Source organism: Mustela erminea, chromosome 14 (assembly GCF_009829155.1).
Source record: "Mustela erminea isolate mMusErm1 chromosome 14, mMusErm1.Pri, whole genome shotgun sequence".
Taxonomy (NCBI): domain Eukaryota; kingdom Metazoa; phylum Chordata; class Mammalia; order Carnivora; family Mustelidae; genus Mustela; species Mustela erminea.
Window position 1 is genome coordinate 78,517,539 of NC_045627.1, and position 22,693 is coordinate 78,540,231.

The 22,693-nt window shown below is 42.1% G+C and overlaps 1 protein-coding gene across 3 annotated transcripts in view; it reads right to left on the reverse strand.

Moving 5' to 3' along the window:
- SHTN1 (shootin 1) overlaps positions 1-22,693 on the reverse strand; it is a 103,501-nt gene that overhangs the window by 40,392 nt on the left and 40,416 nt on the right. For all 3 annotated transcript variants that reach the window (XM_032311926.1, XM_032311925.1, XM_032311927.1), the window contains 7 exons: positions 19,140-19,308; positions 16,954-17,051; positions 14,784-14,865; positions 11,738-11,832; positions 5,899-6,045; positions 3,096-3,249; positions 827-926 (listed from right to left, as the gene is read on the reverse strand). In XM_032311926.1, coding sequence (XP_032167817.1) covers positions 827-926; positions 3,096-3,249; positions 5,899-6,045; positions 11,738-11,832; positions 14,784-14,865; positions 16,954-17,051; positions 19,140-19,308 — 845 coding nt within the window. The remainder of the gene's footprint in view (positions 1-826; positions 927-3,095; positions 3,250-5,898; positions 6,046-11,737; positions 11,833-14,783; positions 14,866-16,953; positions 17,052-19,139; positions 19,309-22,693) is intronic.

Sequence of the window (22,693 nt, forward strand, 5' to 3'; positions counted from 1 at the left end):
TCAAATATTTTATTTATTTATTTGACAGACAGAGATTATAAGTAGGCAGAGAGGCAGAGAGAAAGAGGAGCAAGCAGGCTCCCCGCTGAGCAGAGACACCCCCGCCCCCATGCAGGGCTCAATCCCAGGACCCTGAGATCATGACCCGAGGGGAAGCCAGCGGCTTAACCCACTTAACCCACCCAGGCACCCCAATATCAAACTTCCAAACCGCATGTCCAGCTCCTGGATTCGGAACATCCACGTGAGATCTGAAAGTCTCCATGGAGCAGAGCAAGGTGGTGGCCCCAGGAGTGTTTCTGCCCGGGGTGTCTTAGGGCCCTTTCTCTGTACATTAAGAGAAAGGAGTGATTCATCGGCCTTTAGAAAATTTTCTGAGAGGGGTGCCTGGGTGGCTCAGTCAGCTGAGCGGCTGCCTTGGCTCAGGTCCTGGGATAGAGCTCCGCAGGGGATGCCCTGCTCAACAGGGACCCTGCTTCTCTCTCTCCTCCTTGCCTGTGCTCTCTCATGATCTTTCTCTCTCAAATAAACAAATAAAATCTTAAAAAAATAAAAATAAAAAAAATTTTTTTTTAAAAAAGAAAATTTTCCGAGAGGAATACCAGCTGATATGTTTCAGAGTTTTGACCGCCGGTCCCTCCAGTGATGCAATCTAAGGCAGTTTTTGGTTCTGCATTTAAGGAAGGGATCCCACTACCCACTAGCATACACTTCAGGTCCTGTGAGGAGGAATGACAAGACCCGCAGAACAGTCCCCCTTCCCCTGCCTCCCAGCCCCCCACCCCCCCACCCCCAGGCCCACACCCCATCGCCCGCACTTACTTACCGGATGGGGTTGGGGGGAGGAGGGGGGAGCGGTGGTGGAGGTGGGGGAGGCGGAGGCACGGTGTTCTCAGACTGGTTCACACGTTTCTGGAGCTCATCAACTGCACGGAGAACAAGCATTCAGAAAGGAGCTGAAACAAGCCACTTAGCACCTTGTACACACATAAAGGAAAAAAAATGTAACCTCTCTCAAAGTCAAGTTCTTGGTATTAAGGCAAAGTTAGAAATCTCAGTATGAAACTGCAGAAAGTCTTAACCTTTTTGTCATCCAGGCTGCGACCACTAATGCAAGAAGGGGTCTGACACGGGTCACAAGGAAATGTTACTGTCTTGTGGCTGCACGTACAGCTATGGAAAAGAAAAATAATTCGGGACAACGGCTGGACGGGTGGAAGTAGGGACTGAGCTGGTGGAAGAAGTATTTGTGGACAATGGCATGGATTACTCAGAACACTGAGAAACTGTGAATACTTGACTTTTAAAGGGTATAGACCAGGAATTAATTTTAAAGATGACATTTAGAGCAATGAATTTTAATGACATACTTTCCTCCTCCACCTCATTTCCTTCAAAAATTGCAAATCCTGGAGTTCTTAGTTTTAACCAGACTCAGACTCTCAAATGTCTGTAGCTTCAGAAACATCTCGCTCTTCTGAAGGAGCATTCTGGAAACAGAATTTATCCACCCAGTTCACTCACGTCCCGAATGAAGCAGGTAAACGGGCACCAGCGATGTGAAAGGGTCCATGCCTGGTGCCGTTCAAGACGCAGGCTCTGAGTTCCAGGAGCTCGATTTCTATGTATTCTGCAGATGTGAATACCTCTCAGAGGGGCTCCAACAGGCTCTAGGTACCGAATACTGTGTGCACTCAGGAATGGCCCCCTCTGTCCCCAGCCATTCCTCTCTCCATGAATGACTGAACCCCCAATGATCTGCCTGTTTATTTCTACTCTCAACACTTAAATAAGCAGTGTGGGCTACGCTCTCTGATGGCCAAGAGTCCTCTCGTCATTCATGTGCATGTGTCTGTCTCTTCAAAGAGAGTTTGAGTTCCTCAAGGACAAAAGGCACGGTTTCTTTTCCTCTAGATTTTTTATAGTACCCTAGGGTATGGCTGGCTATACACACAGCAGATCCTAAATAAAACATACTCAAAACTGAATCTCAGGTTCTCTCTAGTGTCTGTCTCTTCCATTAAAAAAAAAAAAAAAAAAAAAAAAGGCTTTGGCCACAGGCTGCCTGGATATTCACTAAAAAGAATAGAATACTTCTTAATTTTAGATCGATTTTTAAAAAAGTAAATTGCAATTCATTTTCATTGTGGATTTTTAAGCACTGGATGTTTTTTAAAGGGAAAAAAAACCCTACTTAGTTCTTCTATACAGATTTCAAAATTCTAGTATAAAATTAACCAAAAATATCTCAAGTGAATACTGAAGCTGTTATAAAAGGGAACAACCTGCCTCCTTAAATCACCTCCCTTCCAACAGAAACTTATTACTTATCCCTGTGTAATAATTCAATTCACACATTCCTGTCAAGCCTTCTGGAACTGAATGAATAAATCCTTTGATTTAAATATCCCCTGGTGTTTTAAAAGTTTTTCCACTTAATATACATATTGTTGCCCATTTTATTGTCAGGTGTGACACTGAAAGTATTAGTTCATAGGTATAATTAGACCACAGATGAGGGTTGTATGAACCCTGAAAGTTTAACTCTTTTGAAAACTGTACCCTAAGGGTGGCCTGGGTGGCTCAGTAGGGTAAGCATCAGACTCTTGATTTTGGCTCAGGTCATGATCTCAGAGTCATGGGACTGAGCCCCACATCGGGCTCTGCACTGGGTATGGAGCCTGCCTGGGGTTCTCTTTCTCCCTCTCCCCCTCCCTCCCAACCCCAGTCACTAGTATGCTCGCTCTCTCTCTGAAAAAGAAAAGAGGGGAAAACCCACCCCTAAAATGAACAAAATAAGTATTCCTAACTATCTTATCTGAAGCCCTGAGAAATGCTGAAATGTTGGTCTTCCCAGATCAACAGTATCTTTATCTCTTCATTCGGTACGGAAAGCTGGCACACATGCTCTGAGTCCACCAAGAAGTCCAAGGGCTTGTGACTCTCTGGAGTCCGGTGGCCATTCAACTGAACTGATCTTGGTGTTTCTCTATAGCATTCAGCGAGTGTTCTGGACTAGCTACGGGCCAGGTTTTGTGCTGGGCACAGGGAAGTCAAAGACTACTCAGACACAGAAGCCCACTGGACGCTTTTACCGGAATGCTTTAAATCTCTGGCTTTCTCTTCCGAATTCTGGTATTTTAACTCCAGTTCTCTTTTGTCTTCTTCCAGAAGCCCCAACTGCTGTTTGAGGCTGCGAATCTCTCTGTGGAGGGCTGTGTTCTCGAGCTGCTCTTCTAAGTCTTTCACCTGTAATTCACAAACAGACTTTTGCAGCTTTTTCTTTCTCAAGGAAAAATAAAGGGGGGAAATCAGTTTCCCTTTACTTTGCATTTCAGAGCAAAAAGATACCAATCCATCTTAAAAGCCATGCAAATTTTGGAGTACAGATGATACTTAAAATACCAGTTATTTAAGCCAACATAAATTTATTGGAGACATAATGTCCCAGATAACTGGGTATTGAAATATGGGTCAAAAAGGTAAAATAATATCTAAGAAATTAATTTAAAACAAATTATTACCTTTGTACCCATTTTTCAAGAGAAAATTCAGGTAACATGGAAAAGAACACTTGTGGGGGAGGAATTTGGTAACAAGTATCAAAAACCTTAAAAAAAAAAAAAAGGAAAGAAAGATGAAAAGACGGCTTGATTTAGCCATACTACTTTTAGAACTTGATTTAAAGAAATAGCAAGGGAGCACGTGGGTGGCTCAGTTGGTTAAACATCCAATGACTCTTGATTTCAGCTCAGGTCATGATCTCAAGGTCATGAGATCGAGCCCTGCATGAAGCCTGCTTAAGATTCTCTCTCTCTCTCTTCCTCTGTCCCTCCCCCACACCACTCACATGCTTTTTCTCTTAAAAAAAAAAAAGGAAATAGTAACAGCAAATAACTGAAAATAACTTAAATATCTGTAATAGCGAATAACTGAAAATAACTTAAATATCCACCAAATTATGGATTTAATAAGTCATCCTGTCTTCATGAACTGAAATACCATACAACCACTTAAAATCACATAGTTGGGATGCCTGGATGGTATCGTTGGTTGAGAATTCGACTCGTGGTTTCAGCTCAGTTCGAGATCTCGGGTCGGGAGACTGAGACCTATGTAGGGCTTCATGCTCAGCGGAGTCTGCTTGAGATTCTCTCTCCCTCTGTCGCCCCCCCCCACCACCACCTGTGTTTTCTCTCTCTAGATAAATCTATTTAAAAAATTAAGATAAAATCACAAAGCTCACCACACACTGACAGGGAACAATAGGCTATCAACTAAAAACAAATCAGGCTGTAAACAGGATGTATGATAGGATCCCATTTCAACCACCTTCATAAAATTATCCATTTGTGTAAGGTTTGGATAGGTACCAAAATACGGAATTCTTGGGTAATCTTAATTTCTTCTTTAACTTGTACTGTATTTTAAATATTTGCTTATAAGAAGAAGCGTATGTTGCTTTTATCACCAAGGAAACAACACAGTGTTTAAACAACAGCTGGAGAATCTGCAGGGGAACTTACCAGACTGGTAAGAACTATTTAGGACCACACACAGGAAAGATTACACAGAACAACTGCAGAGTACAGCAGAATACTCTTAGAAATACTGGTCACAGCCATTCATGACTTTTAGCTAATCTCCAGTGTCAGCTCCTCTCTCCTCCTGCCCCAACAAGGTACAGGTCCAACGACTAAGTCCCACACTTCAGTTCAATTCAGTAGGTCCTAGGCCCGTGTTATTTACTAAGCAGGTTAACTACAACTAAGACTTTTCAGAACCGAAAAATTCTAGCATGAGCTAAATTTTAAAAATATTCCTTTATTTTCTCTTTATTTTAAATGGTAATTCTTGCATACGGAGAGAAAGAAAAATAGAGAAGAAAAGAAAAGAAAAAGAAAAAGAAAAGAGAAGGGACGGGAGGATGAAGGAAGGAAAAGAAAGAGGAAGGAAGGAAGAAGTTAGCTCTCTCCTCGTCTCCTAGTTCTCTCCGCAGTCTACTCCCTAGTCCTCCTTCCAGGGGCCGCCGCCCTCACCACCGACTCCTCTGGAGGTTCTGCGCATGCACCAGCGGTTCTTACTGAGGGGAAAAATCACCTCTGCCTCAGGACCACCTTCATAAAAACTTCAGAAACTTCTAAGGACTAAATGTCAGTATTACTGCTTCAAGAGACTTTGACAGGTGATAATAAACAGCAGCTAACAGCCCTTTCTTCACAAATGAGGTGCACTGTAAGGAGTATAAATACTGATGTGATTTCTCGTAAGTGGTTTCTTGGACGTCCAAGCCTTTGTTCCACCTCCTCGCCTCCCCCACCCTTCCGCCTCCTCCCTTCACCCGCCACGATGACTATCTTTTCTGCCTGGTGCACAAAGGTGGGCTCTGTCAGCTGCAATAGCTCCACTCAAACAAACAAACAAAAATAACCACTTAGGAAGTCTTTAAACACATATATTTGTGCAAGTTTACAAAATCAGAAATTTCCTCTAAGCAAACAATTACTACTAATGTGGACTTTTCATCCCTCTTTGAATCAAACTCGCGCCTTCCAGTAAGTTCTCGGAGACTAACGTACTCTCCCGGTGTATGCGGGCTCCGAAAACAATCCGCTCCCAGGGGCCCCGACTGTGCATTATGAGCGCTATGCAAGCTCTCTTTTGAGTTCTCCGTCCTTCGCTTTTTCAGACCTTGGACAGGTTAAAGATCATTATGCGTCTACGACAGTGTGCTCTAGATTTTACGTGGGCACTAAATTAAGGCTCATTCAGCAGTTACTTTCTACTAAGTAAAAAGGCAGAAAAGACTTAACTGAGGCCAACCAGGGAGCCAAAAATGACCGGAGTGACCCTCATGTTTGTGGGTATGTTTTAAGACGCCAGAAGAAAATCTGTTACCTTTTTCTGATGCTGAATTCTCTCTTCTTCAAGCTGCTGGATGAGTTTTGCGTTTTCTTCCAAAGCTTTCAGAAGCTGCTGGTCTGGAGCGGAGCTCTGCAGCAGAAGGTGGCTTTGTCTCTTCAGCTTGTTCTGCTCAATGAACATCTGTAAGAGTTCACGACAGAAACGTACAGACCAGTCAGCCTCACGCACGTCCTCCACTGCGAGAGGAGCAACAGGAAAGGACACGGAGTCTTCACTGCGAAGTTAAGGGCTATTTCTGAGTTGTGCGGTAGTACAGTAACGACTGCTACGACCTCATCTGTAACTTTCATGCGGTCTTCAAGGATCTTCATTCACCCTTGCCCCAGCGACGTACATGTGCAATAGCTGCGTCCTATGCCTCAGTTTTTAATGTTCTGTTATTGCTCTGAAATGCACTAATACTAACATTACTGGCTGCTACTCATCACGTACTTATAGTGGGTACTCTGCTAGATAGTTTCTATGTATTAATTTAACCCTTACATCAATCCTATGAATACTTCTGCTTTGAACAGCTAAAACTGACTAACATCCTGTGATAGATACAGCGTTGATTTTATGTGTATCATCTAATCCCTAGAACAACACTGTCAGGTAGATACTATTATTATCCCATGTTTACTAAGAAGGTAAGTGAGGTCCAAAGCGGCTAAGCCACTTTCCCAAGAACACATGAAAGTGGCAAAACCAGGATTTAAACCAAGATCTGTCTGATTTAGAAGCCTGAGCTCTTAACCATCTGGCTAATCTTCTTCCTCTGGTATTTACTAAACCTAGTGTTTTGTTTTACACCAAAAGCTGGGAAAAGGCACATCAATATTGACTGGGCACTTTACTGTGCAACTTACACATATTATTCAGTCTTTATAAGTTCACACTTTCCAACACAACATTATTTTCTATTTACTAGTTACTTCTTTTCCTTAATACCTTACATGAGCCAGCCAGTGGGTGATTCTACAAGTGGAATATTTTATGAACTCTGACATTAAGCCCATTTTATAGTAGAGCTTCACCGTTTCATCAGATTCTTAATTGCATTTTTAAAGGAAAATGTACATTCTTCTTCCATCTGACCGCTCACTTCCGTGTAAGGATGAAAGGTGCTGAGAAGGGACGAGGGAGTGAGTGTGTGTGCGCGTGCACGGGGCTGAGCTCCAGGACCAGGAGACTGCGTGCACCGGCGTGCGAGGGAGCCATCCACGTCTCATCTAGTCTCTGACATCTGAGACCAATGGCATCACTGAAACAACTGCTTCGAGTTGTTATTATCATCATAGTAGTCATTTGCTAAATAACTTTTTCCCCTCTCAAAGTTAATTTGCTTGGGGTCCCTTGCCAATGTCTTAGCAAATGCCTCAGAGAGCCAACAAGGCGCCCTGCAAACAGCAGTTGGACTCAGTAAGTCCGCCAGCTTCCCAGCCAGTGAGACATGTCCCCAGTGCTCAGAGGCGGGGAGAAGGCCCTGGGTGCGCAGACCAGGACAGACTGCTGGTCGGGGCGCAGCTGGTCCCTCACTGCACTGCCTCCCCCAGCTTCAGTTCACTCTTGGGAAAAAGCAACAGTTCTCCTTCTCCACAGAGCACTCAGGAAAACGTGTTCAACTTTACATGATTAAAAATTATCTCAACTTGGTTATTGTAGAAAGAAAATCATAAAGTTTATGTCTTGGGGATGTTACTGATGTTAATTTCTTTCGCAAAACCCGTTAGCAACACCTAAATAGTAATGGTGTAAGATGAAAAGAACATCTAGATAACCATGGTAACTTGGAAAACTTACTCATTAGACTATGTTTTCTAGACCTTAAGACACTAACATGACATCTTCTAAAGATAGGCCTAAAAAAATTAGTGACCAAACACTGATGGATTTGGCTTTTTTTTTTTAAGATTTTATTTATTTATTTGACAGACAGAGATCATCAACAGGCAGAGAGGCAGGCAGAGAGAGAGGGAGAAGCAGGCTCCCTGCTGAGCACACAGCCCAATGCAGGGCTCGATCCCAGGACCTGGAATCATGACCTGAGCCAAAGGCAGAAGCTTTAACCCCACTGAGCCACCCAGGCACCCCTGGATTTGGCTTTATACTATAAGAACCTGACAGCTAGGGTTAGGGAGGTGGTCTCTTATCACACAAATGACATCGGGGCGTCAGAATTTCCAAGGACCGTGATAAATCTTCTCAAAGAATGAAAAAAAAAAAAAAGAAGAAAACATTATGTCACTTTTATAGGATTCATTCTTTCCAAAGGAATATTAAAATGTCATGTGCATTGTCCGGGAAGAAAACAGAACTCAAAAACAAGTCTCACAGTATATCCAGACCACACACTGAATGAGGTATCCACACCTTTGAGCCAAGAAAACTACAATGACCAACAAGAAAGAACAGATTCAAAAAGTAAAGGAAAATTTGTCATTGAAACCTGAAGTTAACACTGAAGACGTACAAAAACGTAGGAAGGCAACTGGCCGTTTCCTCCTTATTGAAGAGGGGAGGGTACAGTTTTTACTTTGGTTTTCATGCTGCTGGTTTTTTTTTTTTCACCCATTTTTCCCATCCCCTCACTCTCCCCTCCTCTCTGGCAATCACCAACTTGTTTTCTGTATCGATGGGTTTGTTGTTGCTTTTTATTTGTTTGGTTTAGCTTTGTTTTTTAGGTTCCACAAAGAGGCAAAATCATATGGCATTTGTCTTTGTCTCACTTATTTCACTTAACCTAATACCCTGTAGGTCTACCCATGCTGTCACAAAAGGAAAGATCTCATTCTTCTTTGTGGCCGAGTAATATTCCTCTGTGTGTGTGTGCGCGCACAAGTGCATGTGTGCACACACACGCGCACAGCTTTTTTTTTTTGTAAGATTTTATTTATTTGACAGAGAGAGAGAGATCACAAGTAGGCAGAGAGGCAGACAGAGAGAGGGGGAAGCAGGCTCCCTGCGGAGCAGAGAGCCTGATGTGGGACTCGATCCCAAGACCCTGAGATCATGACCCAAGCTGAAGGCAGATGCTTAACCCACTGAGCCACCCAGGCACCCTGCAGCTTTTGTTTCTCAAATGGACAAACGGGAGTAGGAGTGTGGGAGAAACATTCCATGTTTTCCTTTCCACATCTGAGAACTGTTCATATTTTTTACAAATACTTTTTATAAAAAGGTATATACCTTTTACAAGGAATATGTATCCCTTTTGTAATTAAAAATATAAAGCAAATTACTTTATTGAATTCTAGGGCTCCAGACTATAAGCTCCAAAGGGGCAGGGATCGCACTTGAATTCTTCACCCTTACATTCCTACTGTCAGCACAGTGTCTGGCTTATGAAGATGTTTGCTGAACACAAGAAAAACCAAAATGTACAAGACCGGCTCTTCTCCTGTTAAACCAAGACCTCCACATTTTAGCAACAGTTTTCTGCTGAAACGCTGAGAGTCGGGGCACCGGGGTGGCTCCAATGGTTAAGCACCTCAGTCTTCATGGTTTCCACTCAGGTCACGAAGCTCACCTGTGAGGAGACTGTAGGACTTTCCTGGGCTCCTCTCTCCACTCACACGCATGCTCTCTCAAAAAAGTAAATAAATCTTAAAACAAAACAAAACAAAACCAAAAAAACAGCAGCAGCAGCAGCAGCTACAAGTCTATAAACCGTGCAAAGCAGAAGGCGTATGGGTTCTAGCCTAACGTTATTCTACAGAACAGCTTCTGGGGAGCCTGGCTAGCTCAGTCTATAGAACACACAGCTCTCAATCTTGGGGTTGTAGGTTCAAGCTCCAGACTAAGTGTAGAGATTACTTGAAAAAAAAATCTTAGGGGTTCAGTGGGTTAAAGCCTCTGCTTTTGGCTCAGGTCATGATCTCGGGGTCCTGGGATCAAGCCCCACATCGGGCTCTCTGCCTGGCGGGGAGCCTGCTCCCCCTGCCCATCTGCCAGCTTGTCTGCCTACTTGTGATCTCTGTCTGTCAAATAAATAAATAAAATCTTGAAAAAAAAAAAAAAAGGAAAAAAAATCTTAAAAAAACAACAACAGTTTTCATCTCACAGTTGTGCAGATAAAATCTAGATACTATAAAACCATCCAGCACGGCTGCAGACACTGAGGCTCCCCATAGGAAGAATGCAAGTGGCCACCCTGGCCTTCCCTCCTCCCGCCTCTGGCTTCTCAGCTGGTGTCAAGGTCATGGTCACTGATCACATGGCCAGTGAAGGGCAGAGTAAATCACTGTCTTCAGATTCTTGGCAGAATCCTGCTTCTTGTATCTGTCTTCTCTGCTACTGTGTGGCCTTCAAGTCTTCTTCGAGTGGCTTTGTATTCTAACATCATTCCACGAACAACAGATGGAAAACTGAAAATGTCTCTCAAAGTAAGACCCTGGCATTCGGGTCGAAACAAGCCCACCTTTTCAGTTTGACCTCGGAGGCGTCTTCCCATGAGCCCCGTCTCCCTTCCCCCCTACTGTGTCTATCGCTGCAGCTTTCCCAAGGGGCTCTGACACGCCTCAATTTCTTTTCTTTCTTCCAAGTAATAAGAGCACAATTTTTACTCACCTTTCATTAAGCTCTCTGAATAAAATGAATGAGAATATTTCAAATCACATCTTGGACTAAACCTTTCCCAGAGTTCATTGCTAGCACAGCTACACTCAGGTGCAGAAAGACTCCTGCACAAAACCGTAATCTGATTTTCAAAGGTCGTTCCCACAACCCCACGCTTCGTCTTCCTCTAGCACCTTGGATACTTCTACCTACGGATGTTTCACATTTCCATAGCTACTTTCCCTCGCAACCTGCGGTGTGCACCCAGATTCAAAATACTGAGACATGATGGAAATCTCAGGCAGACCAGTGCTCCCTTCACCAGCCGTTACAGTTCTGCCATCCGGTGCCTCACCACCTCCCTGTAAACCAGCCCCGGGCCGCGGAATATCCAGTGACAACAAGTCAACAAAGGGAAGCCGGAACATGAGAAGCTCAAAGCTTATCTCTGACAGGAGAGGAGAACCAGGACTCTGGTGAAAGCCTACAATGATGGACGCACACCACGGCAATGTTCCACAGCAAGCAGAAAGATCAGCTCATGTAATGAGATCACTGTCTAACAGGTGAAGAAAAATACTAACACCATGATGCTGTTATTTGAGATGGTATTTGGAGATGTAACCTAGATTCCTAAGGCTGTTGAAACAGACAGAAATCCTGTACTCAGGCTGGACTTTGCATCACAAGTGGCAGGTATCCCTAAATATAATTTCTTTCCCCTATAACAGCATTCTATAGTACGAAATCCTTTTGCAGAGCTGTGCTACCAGATTTCAAAATCTACTTGGTCGGGCTGATAGCATCACCCATTTTACAGATGGTGAAAGTGAAGCCCCAAGGAACTAAAAGGGCTACTCTCAGGTCATACAATGAGCAACTGACTAATATGGCCAAAATATGAACCCAGATTTCTAACACCTGTTTAAGTGAACTTGACACTATCCCATAGCTGGCCTCCCTTAATTCTAAATGTTAAGTTCTTTTTCAACTTCAAAACATATTTTGGGGCTCCTGGGTGGCTCAGTCAGTTAAGCATCTGCCTTGGGCTTAGGTCATGACCAGGGTCCTGGGATCGAGCCCTACATCGGGTTCCTTGCTCAGTGGGGAGCCTGCTTCTCCCTCTCTCTGCTGCTCTGCCTACTTGTGCTCTCTCGCTCTCTCTGTCAAATAAATAAATAAAATCTTAAAAAAAAAAAACTACACATTTTGACATGTCACCTGCAAAGTTCTTTAAGAAACACAAATCTAAAACTAGGTCTCTGTGGATGCTTACCTCTTGTGCAAATGACTCTGCCTTCTTTCGAAGGTCCTTCTCCAGCTCCAGGTTTACCTGCATTTCCTCATATTCTTCTACCGCCAGCATGGACACTTAGGAAGACAAGGAAGAGAAATGCATAAAGACCAGTGACCACACAGACTGTCAGGAACATGGATGAAAAGCAGTGTTGCAAAGATTCTGCGTACCGGCACACAGGCTCCTTCAGCCACTGCTGACTCAAGTATGAACAGATCAAATGTTTTTGAGAGCAGCTTGGCAATGTGAATCAAAAATCTAAAACCACTCATACCCTCTGACTCGAGAATTCTGCTTTTAGGAACGTACCAGTTCACCCAAGAGCACAAATCATGAACACATCCAGCAGCACAGCCCCAAGAGTGCTCTTGGCGTCGCTGCTGAAACAGAGAAATGACCCAGATGGTCCCACGGCAGACCCAGGAAAGGTCAGTGAATGCGCAAAGATACTCATCTTTGTTGGTAATCAGAGAAATGGAAAGGAAAAACACAGACACCTTCTTAGACTCAGCAGAGAGGGAACTGGCAAAAATCAAGAAGTAGACTTACACCAAGTTTGGAGAGGACACAGGACGATGGGAAAAGACACATTGCCCACAGGAGTGAAAATCTACCTAAAAGTAACCTGGCATCATGTTCTGATGTTGAAGATGAACCTTGGCATTTGGCACATTATGTGAGGGCACGTGCACCGGAAGACGCATGTAAGAATTTTCATAACTGCAGGTCTTGGAATAGCAGAAAACTTGAAAAAACTCAAACAGCCACAGAAAAGACCATAAATTCTGTGACAGACAGCAAATGAAATACTATCCAGCAGGGAAAGTTAACATACCAGGGCAAATAGAGACCTCGCAAACCAAAAAATGCACAGGGACATATGCAAGGTGATAGCATGAATATAAAATTCAAAAACATGCAAAGTTAAACAACATGCCACTTAGAGATCTGTACACACCTGGTAGAGCTATAAACAAGAGCAATGATAAAAATCTACGTGAGGGGATGCAAGTGGAGATCGATATTCAGGGGCTTCTAAGGTATCAACGGGTAAAGACGTATTTCTTTTGCTGAGATTTTTTCAGCTTCCATAAATGTTATAAATACATTTAACCAATGATTTATTTATAGATATCGTCTTAAGGTTGGAAGAATATACATGACGTTAATAAGTGCTTATCTTTGGACTGTAAGATTGAAATTTTTTTTTTCCTTTTCCATTTGAATCTATGTTTTCCACTAAAAAAATGTATTAGCTGAATAAAAAGAAAAAAATATATATATACGTTATTTTTAAGCTTATTTACATGTTTAAGCATGCTTACAGAGAAATGGCCTTAGATCCACTGAGGCCCAGAGTGAGAGCTCTGAATTAAAGAATCACTGAAGGACAGGAATCTCAAAGGGAAGGTCTATCAAATAGAAGAAACATGAAATCTTTGCTACTTTTTGACATTCTGGGGCCTGTTTTGTTAAATAATGACATAGGCAGGACCAAGGGAGTGATGACGCCATTAGGAGTTAGGCACAACACAGGGAGATCTCACACTGGTCTTGCCATCTGCCTCGACACAGGCACTTTCAATCCTGAGCTGAGTCATAGCAATAAAATCTTTAAAAAGGCGCTCTTAATGGCTGCTTTCACACAACGTTCCGCCAGGACACTTCAGCCCTAACTGACTAAGGACTGGTTTGCTGTGTAATGACATAGAATTTCCAACTCTGTACTCTGTAAATCTGCTGCCTTCTCGGAGGGAAGACGAACGGTCTTACTCGAGTGAAGCAAAGTAAGTGATGGTTTGCGGTGTGAATTATAGGTCCCTGAGAGCCAAATGATTTTCAAACCTATTTAAAAAAGAAATTTTCAGGAAGGAAACAAAGACAACTATGACTATCTAAAGGCCCGGGGCAAGGTAACTGACGCTCTTTTCTAAGTCCAGAACACCATAACGAAAACTGAGTTTTCACATGCCCTGCCCCTTCTGACTTGGCTTCTGCAAGAAATTATTTATTTCTTTTGCATTTATTTATACCATCTCTCTCTCTCTTCCTACGGAAAGGGCTCTCCGAAGGCAAGATCCATGTGATCGACCTTTGTAGAACCAACCCTCTGTGTCTAGCACAGTACATCAAAACCATTTCTATCTTCCTGAATGTGGGAGGAGCTGAGAAATGTCAGAATCACCACATCTCCCACACTGAATTACAAGGTCCTTTATTTATTCAAAAATCTCAATTCGTTCCCCAAAGGTGGAGAACTACCACCAATGACAACAATGAAAGTTCAAAGGTTTCCTGCACTCAGGCATCACTCCCTTGTCCTGAACCAGAGGACGCAAAAACACAGCCCCCATGGGACTTGATGCTGGGTTTTACAACAAGGATTCCGTTTTCTCTAGAGGTAGCCTTTGGAGAAATCTCCTTCTCACCACGAGACCATGCCTGCTTCTCCTGATCAAGAGGATCATTTTAATATGATTCATATGAACGGTCGTAAATCTCTCATCACTCTGGCTGCTAGACAGCTCTAAGCCAGACTTGACTGCACACAGGCAGGACTGCACGAGACCTCACGGCAAGCATGGAACCTTGTAGAGCGGTATTTAATTGTACTTTTGCTTTGCCCCACTTTGTATATTCTCGTAATTTAAAATGTTTTCATATCCTGTCACATGTGTCTGTGTAGATATCCTCTCTCTTGGATTAAAAATCACCTACCAAATACATAAATACTGAGGGGAATGCCAATACGGCCATGGTCCCAGGATCCATGTAGACAGAACAGTGTTTTGGTTTGAGGTGGGTCGTACGCTCCTCAAGTGAAGGGACTTTTAGAAGTCCCAAGACCCTAAGGTGGGTGATCAAATAACTGGAAAGAGAGAGACTCGTGGCTAGAAACCAGGAAAACCAAGACAGGATATTTTTGCTCCAAGACTCTTCAGGCACAGGTACAAAACAACACAAAATGTATGCAAACCAAATAAATTACACAGGTATCTGTAAAAAAAAGACTGGAAACACCTACCTCTATTGCATTTTTCTAAGACTCTTCTCTGTTCAAGAACTTCTGAGTTTAAAGCATCTTTTTCTTGTTTAACTTTATTTACCTAAAAATGTGAAATTGTGAGGGAAGAAAACACCCGACATTATAAAATACGACATAAGGTGATGTGTGACACCCAGACTGCTGTTCAACATTCAACATGAAGTTACAATTTCAGGCAGTAACGGCTTTACCGTGTTGGGCTTTTAGTAAAGTTGTTCTTAAGGCCTCGGGGGTAGCTGTTTAAGCTGGGACATCCTTTGGTAGAGAACTTTCTTACAAATTCCAAATGGCACTGGTCCCTACCCATGTAAATGATTGATATTTTTAATGCAAAAATCCAAGTAGAAAGCACCCAGAAAGTAGACAAATCATGTAGTCAGAGATCCAATACTCAACTTCAATATTCACTTCAAATTCTGATGACATTTAACGTAAGGAAAACAATGCATGAATTTTTAAAATAAAAAATACTTTAAACTTTGATGACTTCTGGCTTAAATAAAACACACATAAAAATCTTCCCCAAAGACTTACATTTCTGAGTTAATTTTGACATCAATGGGAAGAGACTATGAAGGGACCATTTTAAAAAAAGAATGTGAAGTTAGGTGTATCAAAGTGGGCATGTCTCAAATGCACTACACTGAATTTTAAAAAGCAGGTACAGGAGTGCCTGGCTGGCTCAGTCAGTGGAGCATCTGACTCCTGATCTCAGGATTGTGAGTTCAACCCCCACACTGGGCACAGAGCCTACTTAAAATAGAAATTAAAAAAATAAAAAGCAGGTACATTTACATTATTTAGAAACACTCAAAATCCTATGTATTGTAGCAAAATAAATAAATAAATACACACACACACACACACACACACACACACACACACACACACACACACGCACTGGAATGATAAAAGCCAAATTCAGAATAATGGCTGTGTAGGGGAACAGGGCACGGAGTGAGGGGAATACAGTAGGGAGAGAGACACGGGGGTTATCAAGACTGCGTATTAAACTAGGTAGTAGACATATGGGTGTTCCTTATTTTGTTTTTTATACTCTTCACATGTCTGAAATAGTCGTAATAAAAGGAACTTCTGAAAGGATTTCCAATAATACCTCTAAATGGGAGGGGGACAGGATCATCAGTAAATCATCATAATTGAGGAAGAGAGTGCATCAAAACATGTCTGTCTCTCTCCTGTGGTTTCAGACAAGAAAGAAACTAAGATAATGGTCCTGGAAAAGGACTCTGAATCCATCGGCTCACCAGAGAGCCTGTGAACTGGATGCTTTTAGCGTAAGCTCCGTTTTTGGTTTTGGTCTGAATTAGTAGCCGGTGTACACTCCCCAGGAACGCCACTTCCAAAACAGCATCATCCTTCCCATGCCTCAGCATGTTCCGTAACGCTAAGTAAATGCGAGGCTGACGTTGGTGGACACCACCTCCCAACCTTTCCCGTATTCTGGCCCTTAGGAAAACTGTGAGATACGTATGCAAACTGAGGTAGCTGGGTAAGGTTGCCCACTGAAGGGATCGAAGCCTCAAGGCCTCAGCATTACCTGAGGGATGGGTCTAGAAGCTTGGGCTGTAGAATCTGGGAACCACGGACACCAGTTAAATCATGACTGCAAAGGCAGTTCTCTGAAGCACCATGCACAGAAAGGCAATTATGTGCTCTTGTTCTTAAAGACCATTCAAAAGGAAAAATAAAGAGATTTTTGAAGCACCCACTTTGAACCCATTCTGACATCTATGCTTATGTTGCTGGTACACAAGAAGACAGCCCTTCCCAACTGAGCCAAACCATCTGATGGCGAAGCCAAATACTTCTTCCCCAGCAGCAATAAAGCAGATGACTTAAATTGCAGAGAGCGTTCTTACAAATCGGCCTCCCATAGTGAAATACGGGGACAACCGGGATACTTCATTGCTATTTTGCTGATTTACTGAGCTGGGTAGTGAGTATACGAATGCTCACGATCTTATTTTCTACACCTTTCCGTATATTTGAAACGGAGGGGAGAAGAGAAGGTCAGAACTGGTACATGGTTCTCGTGCCTGAAATCAACTTCCAACAGCAAGTTTTTAACTTAGCCAAACACCCTAAAAACACCAAAAGTCTTGCTTTTCAGGCCCAAGATACATACTTCTTCGATTACTTCTGCAAGTTTGCTCTTGAGATTTTCCAATTCAATTGCTAGTATCTTCTTCTCCTCCTGAACAGATACAATCTGATCTCGAAGTTCTGCATTTTTAAAGAAAAAAACAAGGGGAGGAAAACAATCTAAGCAAACTTACTTTTTAATTTAAATTCAATTAGCGAACTTAGAGTACAACGTTAGTTTCAGTGTAGTAACTTCTAAATTTATCTTAAAAGACATTAATCTTGTCAAAAGAACTGAAAATGCCAGTCCATATGTAGCTTACAATCAAGGTTACTTAACAAATAAAATGCAAATAAAGCAGAGAATGGTGGAAATCTCACTTCTTTGCCCCTGTATGCAGCCACAGTTATTAATCATTTTATACCACGCAATCTCACTGTGTTATTAAATGTACCAGATCATGTTTTCTTTGCATGCTATCAGCCCATATTTTAGGAAACTATCTGGCATTTTAGAAGTAAATGTTTTAAGATTTCAGCAAAACAAATTAAGGCATATTACTAATTTCCTTTTTATTTTAAAATGGCCATGGGCTCTTGTCACAATAAAATATAACAAACAATGGGGCAGTTGATAATTTGCAGATTTTGATTTGCAGAAAAAAATCCTGACCTGCTGCCAATTTATAGCCCTCAAACATTATTTGAATGGACTCAAAATATAACCTATTTGCAAAAGGGTTAATTCTAGTAATTTTCTCTCCAGAGTTGTTGGTGCTTTGTTTCTTAATTTATTTCCTAGTTCTTCTTATTGGAATTTAATGAAAACTGTATTACCAAAATGAAACTATTAGCAACCATGAAGTGCAAAAGCTTCTGGTAGTAGACAAAAGTTACTCCCACCACTCAACAGTAAAAAAGTACACAAGAGGGGCGACCAGGTGGCTCAGTTGGTGGAGCGCCCGACTCTTGACTTCGGCCTGAGATCAGCTCGTGATGTCAGGGTCCTGGGATCCCACCAAGTCAGGATCCCACCAAGTCAGGCTCCACATTCAGCTGGGAGTCTGCTTGAGGATTCTCTCTCTCCCTCTCCCTCTGCCTCTCCTTTCTCTCTCTCCATCTCATCTCTCAAATAAATCTTTTTAAAATATATATATATATATATACAAATACACATATTAGCACAGAGTCAGTCCTTAAATGGATATCCAAGGCCTCCAGGTTTGCTACTCAGGTTTTAATTGCTTTTAATTAAAAACCTTCTCTGGAGTTATTTATAAATTGAATCAAGATTTTACAGGAGGCCAGCCTGGAAGAGTTCTCAGATCTTATTTCGAAACCTCTTTCTCCACTAGCTGGGTAATGTTGAAGGAGGAACGAGAGACTATACTGTCTCAGACCTAAGAGGAGGGAAGAATCATGAACAGAAGAAAATCCTGTAAACTACTCCCTCCCCACCCAGACAAGTATTATTTTGTCTTCGGTCCGGGGCGGACAGTCAGGTAACAATGTGTCTGTGTCCTCCTTCCCCTCCTTCCAACTGCAGTTTTATCCAACCCAACATGCCAGTAAGTATTGCTTTTCGCATGCGCCTGATGCTGAAATACCCGAAAAGTCACTGAGCCCCGGACTGCTCTTCTCCATCTGTAACATAAACAGTGTGTACATATAATCAGGTGTATATACAATCAAGAATAAAATTAAAGTGTATTTAATAGAGGTTCCATGTGATATTCTACGTGCCGCTGACTGCCACAGTGAGTGGTCTAACCGTGTCTAAGTTGAACACTGCAGATTGCTTACAGCTCAGTGCCTCAATCAGATGAGAAGTCCTTTGAGGGCAGAGACTTAAGCCATCTGGGGAGGAATCCTCCCGAAAGATTCCAAAAAAGAACCAGACAAATGGGAGGCATGGGCTACATATATTTTTATCCATTCTTTCACTTAACAAAATTATCTCAATGTGTAGTCCATATTTTTAAGAATTTTTACAAGCTGGCTGTTTCCATCAAGACAACACTTTCAAAAGTGTCTAATCGCAAATGAGAAAGTGATTCACAATGCACCAATATCACATCGTATCATGATTCTCAACCAGGCTGCTCTCTGGGACATTTAAATCTGAAACTTTTTGAAGCAGGACCCAAGTTCTAAAGTTCTCAGGTGATTCCAATGGGCACCCAGTGCTAAGAAACATTATCCAAAATGTGCCCAGTGCAAGCATCCCACCTTTGATCTGCTTCTGACACTGTACAGAGACACAGGTCTCCACGGTGCCTTCTGGGTCTGTGCTGACATCTTCGTCATCAATGTTGATCTCCTCGGTGATTACATCTGGTCCTAGCTTGGCCATGTACAACATGCTGATTCTTTTCAATGTTTTATTTTCTTTATTTAGCTAAGGCAAAATATAAAAACAGTCATTTTAACAGCAGTCAAATGAATGTCTTGCATTTTTAAACAATAGACAGATTGAGTGTATTTCTGTCTTACATATTCATCAACACCCACAGCATGAACTAACAATTAGAAGATTCATGAAGTAAGGTTTTATTTACACTTTTTAGTATTAAACTAACTAAAGTTAAGACCTGATGCCTGGATTACAGCCAGCAGCATGGGGAAATGCTAGTTCTGATGACATAAGAATTATTAAGACAAGATACCAGTATAGATTTATATACTTAGATTTAATCAAATTTCAACTTATTCCATCCTTAATAGTCCTAATTAAGGCACTTCATTTCAAGAAAATGTTTTCTTTGCTGTTGTGCCCACCCTTCAAATGTTTGTTAGCCCAGCCCTCCCTCTTCTCTGAACACCTGCTACTCCTCTTCATTGTTCCACAGCATTCCTTTGGGAACAACTGTGTTCCCCTAGAGAACACCCCATCCCTTTGGCTGAAGCTAATCAGTCCGGGGATCAGGCACGTGCGCCTAAGCGTGGCCAGGTGAATCCCTCCTCTAGAAATTTGGAGGCTAGAACAGAGATGAGTTTCCGTCCATGTGTCCAGATATACAGACGCTGTAGGCAAACATGATTCACTACTGAACTGAGAAACAGAGGAAGGGAGTCCATAGCAAAGCCCAAAACGGAGCTGGTGTGTAGAGACACACAGAGAAGAATAATGGAGATGGGTTTCCCACAGGACTCTGGTCCATTCTCAAAATGCTCCTAGCTCATGGATGCCATGGGATTCCCCAATATCCCTCACTAACAAATTCCTACTTTTTTTCCTTTTGACAGTGGAAGAAAGTTCAAGGTATGTTTCTGTTCTCTCTATAAAAAGAGTTATAGTTCATAGCAAAGAGAAGAAATCTTAATTAATTAATGTATTTGTTAGAAATGAATTGTTCTTTAGTTTCAGTCGCTCAACTACCACCGTCTTCTTCGGTTCCCTTGTTTATGTGTGTACCGGTATTAGTGCGAAGCACAAAGACTCAACGTGGTCCAAAGCCCATAGAAGGAAAGTATGGTTTCCTTATGTTTTCTCTTCTGAAGACTAAAAAATAAAAGGTCTCCTATGAACACATGCACATATAGAAATGCAACCTCTCTTCTTTCACTCAGGGCTAATGGCGACTAAGACAAGTTCTGAATTAAATAACTGACACTGGAAATAAATAGAAACAGAAACCCAACTCATTGGAAAGCTAATAACTACCTTCTCTACTACAGCTTTACATCAGAGTAAGTCATGCTGGTACTGGCCCAGCTTTGGTCCTTCATTTGTGATCATAATCAAGGCCCTTTAGGGCTTCCCTCAGGAAAAAGTCCAGACCATTCCAAACAGGGAGGTCTGATTCTCACCCCAAGAACACTGAATCTAACTATATCCCAAGTAGCCTGATGCGGGCCCAAGAGGTTTCCCAGACCTCTGAACCCTTCCAAAGCTTCCCCCTGGGAAGCCTCGTGAGCTCTACTCAGGGAATCCCACACAGCCCCTTTCTTCCCTGTGCCCAGCCCACAGCTCCAGCTTCTAGCTCCCGACAGTCCATTAGAGGATCAGGGATAAGACAGGAGCCCATGATCTCTAAGCCTCTCTCCCCTAGGATAAAACATTCTCGTAAAGCCTGTTGTGGGTTCCTGGTACCACAGGCGCTACAGCGGGCACGAGTGGCTCAAGGATCCTGCCTGATACTCAGATGGTGCCATCTTCTCCGAATGGCAGGGAAAAAAATCAAAATTGAAGGAAAAAGTGAAAACAGTCAAGCCTTCATTTGTAATTCTGTCCCCTAGTAATACTTAAACTAATGGTTTGCAACACGCCACATTAGAACCTCCAGAGAGCTTTTACACAATCCCAGTGCACAGGCTCTCTCACAGACCCAACTCTCTGGCGGTGGAACCCCGCAGAGCACCCTCTCGGGGCCCCAGGTGATTCTGTTTCGCATCACTATGAAGAATCTTTGACACAGAGAAAGGAAACACTTCTGTATCTGTTTCTATAAAACCAGAGGCAAGAATCCTGCTCTATAATCCAATGTCTCTGCTCCTAGAATAACTTCACCTTTCACAGCAGTGGTCTCCTCCTCCACGAACTAAGGGTAAAAATAGCCTTTGCCCCATAACGTGCGCACTGAGTGAGACATTACACAGGAAGCGCTTCACACAGTGACGGACATGCAGGAAAAAGCCAGTGTCTGCTCCTGATAGGAACAAAAGGTGTTCGGGGTGTGTGTCTGATTTTTCTTTGGGAATACTTTATCAGCTAGTTTTTTTTAACCAACTTAGACATCTGTGCAATTTTCTCTTCTTCCAGGATCCTCATGAAAGCACAAAAACACTAATTTTTGTTATCTGGTGTTTAAGAGGTTCAGTCCTGGGCCACTGTCACAATAATACTTAATAACTTGTTCATTAATTGTTATACCCTCAAGAGTTTAATGCCTCTTTCTATCAAGCCAGGAATCAGAATCTGCCAGCACTATGTGGCTGTAATACAACTACTCTCTTCAATAAAGTTACTAACTCAATAAAAAAGCCACACACCGGGCACCTGGCTGGCTCATTTGGTAGAGCATGTGACTCTTGATCTCAGGGTCATGAGTTTAAGCCCCATGATGGGTGTGGAGACTACTCTTTAAAAAAAAATAATTAAAAAAAAAAAAAAAAGCCACAAGCAAATTTCTCTGGAACATCATTCTCACATTCTGAAGGAAGAAACATAAGATTTATGTACATAAAGATCTCATGACCATACTAACTGGATATCTTTGAAAACTCTGAATTCATAAATTTTGGCAAAGCAATTTCACTGAGGTTATTATTCATCAAGCTATATGTTAACAGCATACTGTCTTTTGGAATGATTCTAAGTCACAAAGCAAAAATAAATCTTTTATAAACCTATAGTAGCAGAATCTTCTACTACGTTCAAATTTAAATAGTTTTTATATTGGGTGCAGCTTAATGAATATTTAAAGATACAAAGTAAGCAAGTTAAGCAGATTTGGACCATATGGTTTAAATAATTGGTCTACATTTATTGGTTTAACCTACACATTTTACCGAAGCATCCACCCTTGCTTTTAAGAAAATTATGCAAATTGCATCTTAAGAACATCCCATTTGTCATTAATTTGAGAGCAAAGATTTAGAAAAATAAGAAGAAATTTACAGAAACTTTGTTGCTTTAAAAATGGAGTCTACTTTCAAAAATGACAATTGGGATACCTAAATCAGGATGTGCTACTTTTTTTTTTTTTAAAGATTTTATTTCACAGAGAGAGATCACAAGTAGGCAGAGAAGCAGGTAGAGAGAGAGAGAGGGAAGCAGGCTC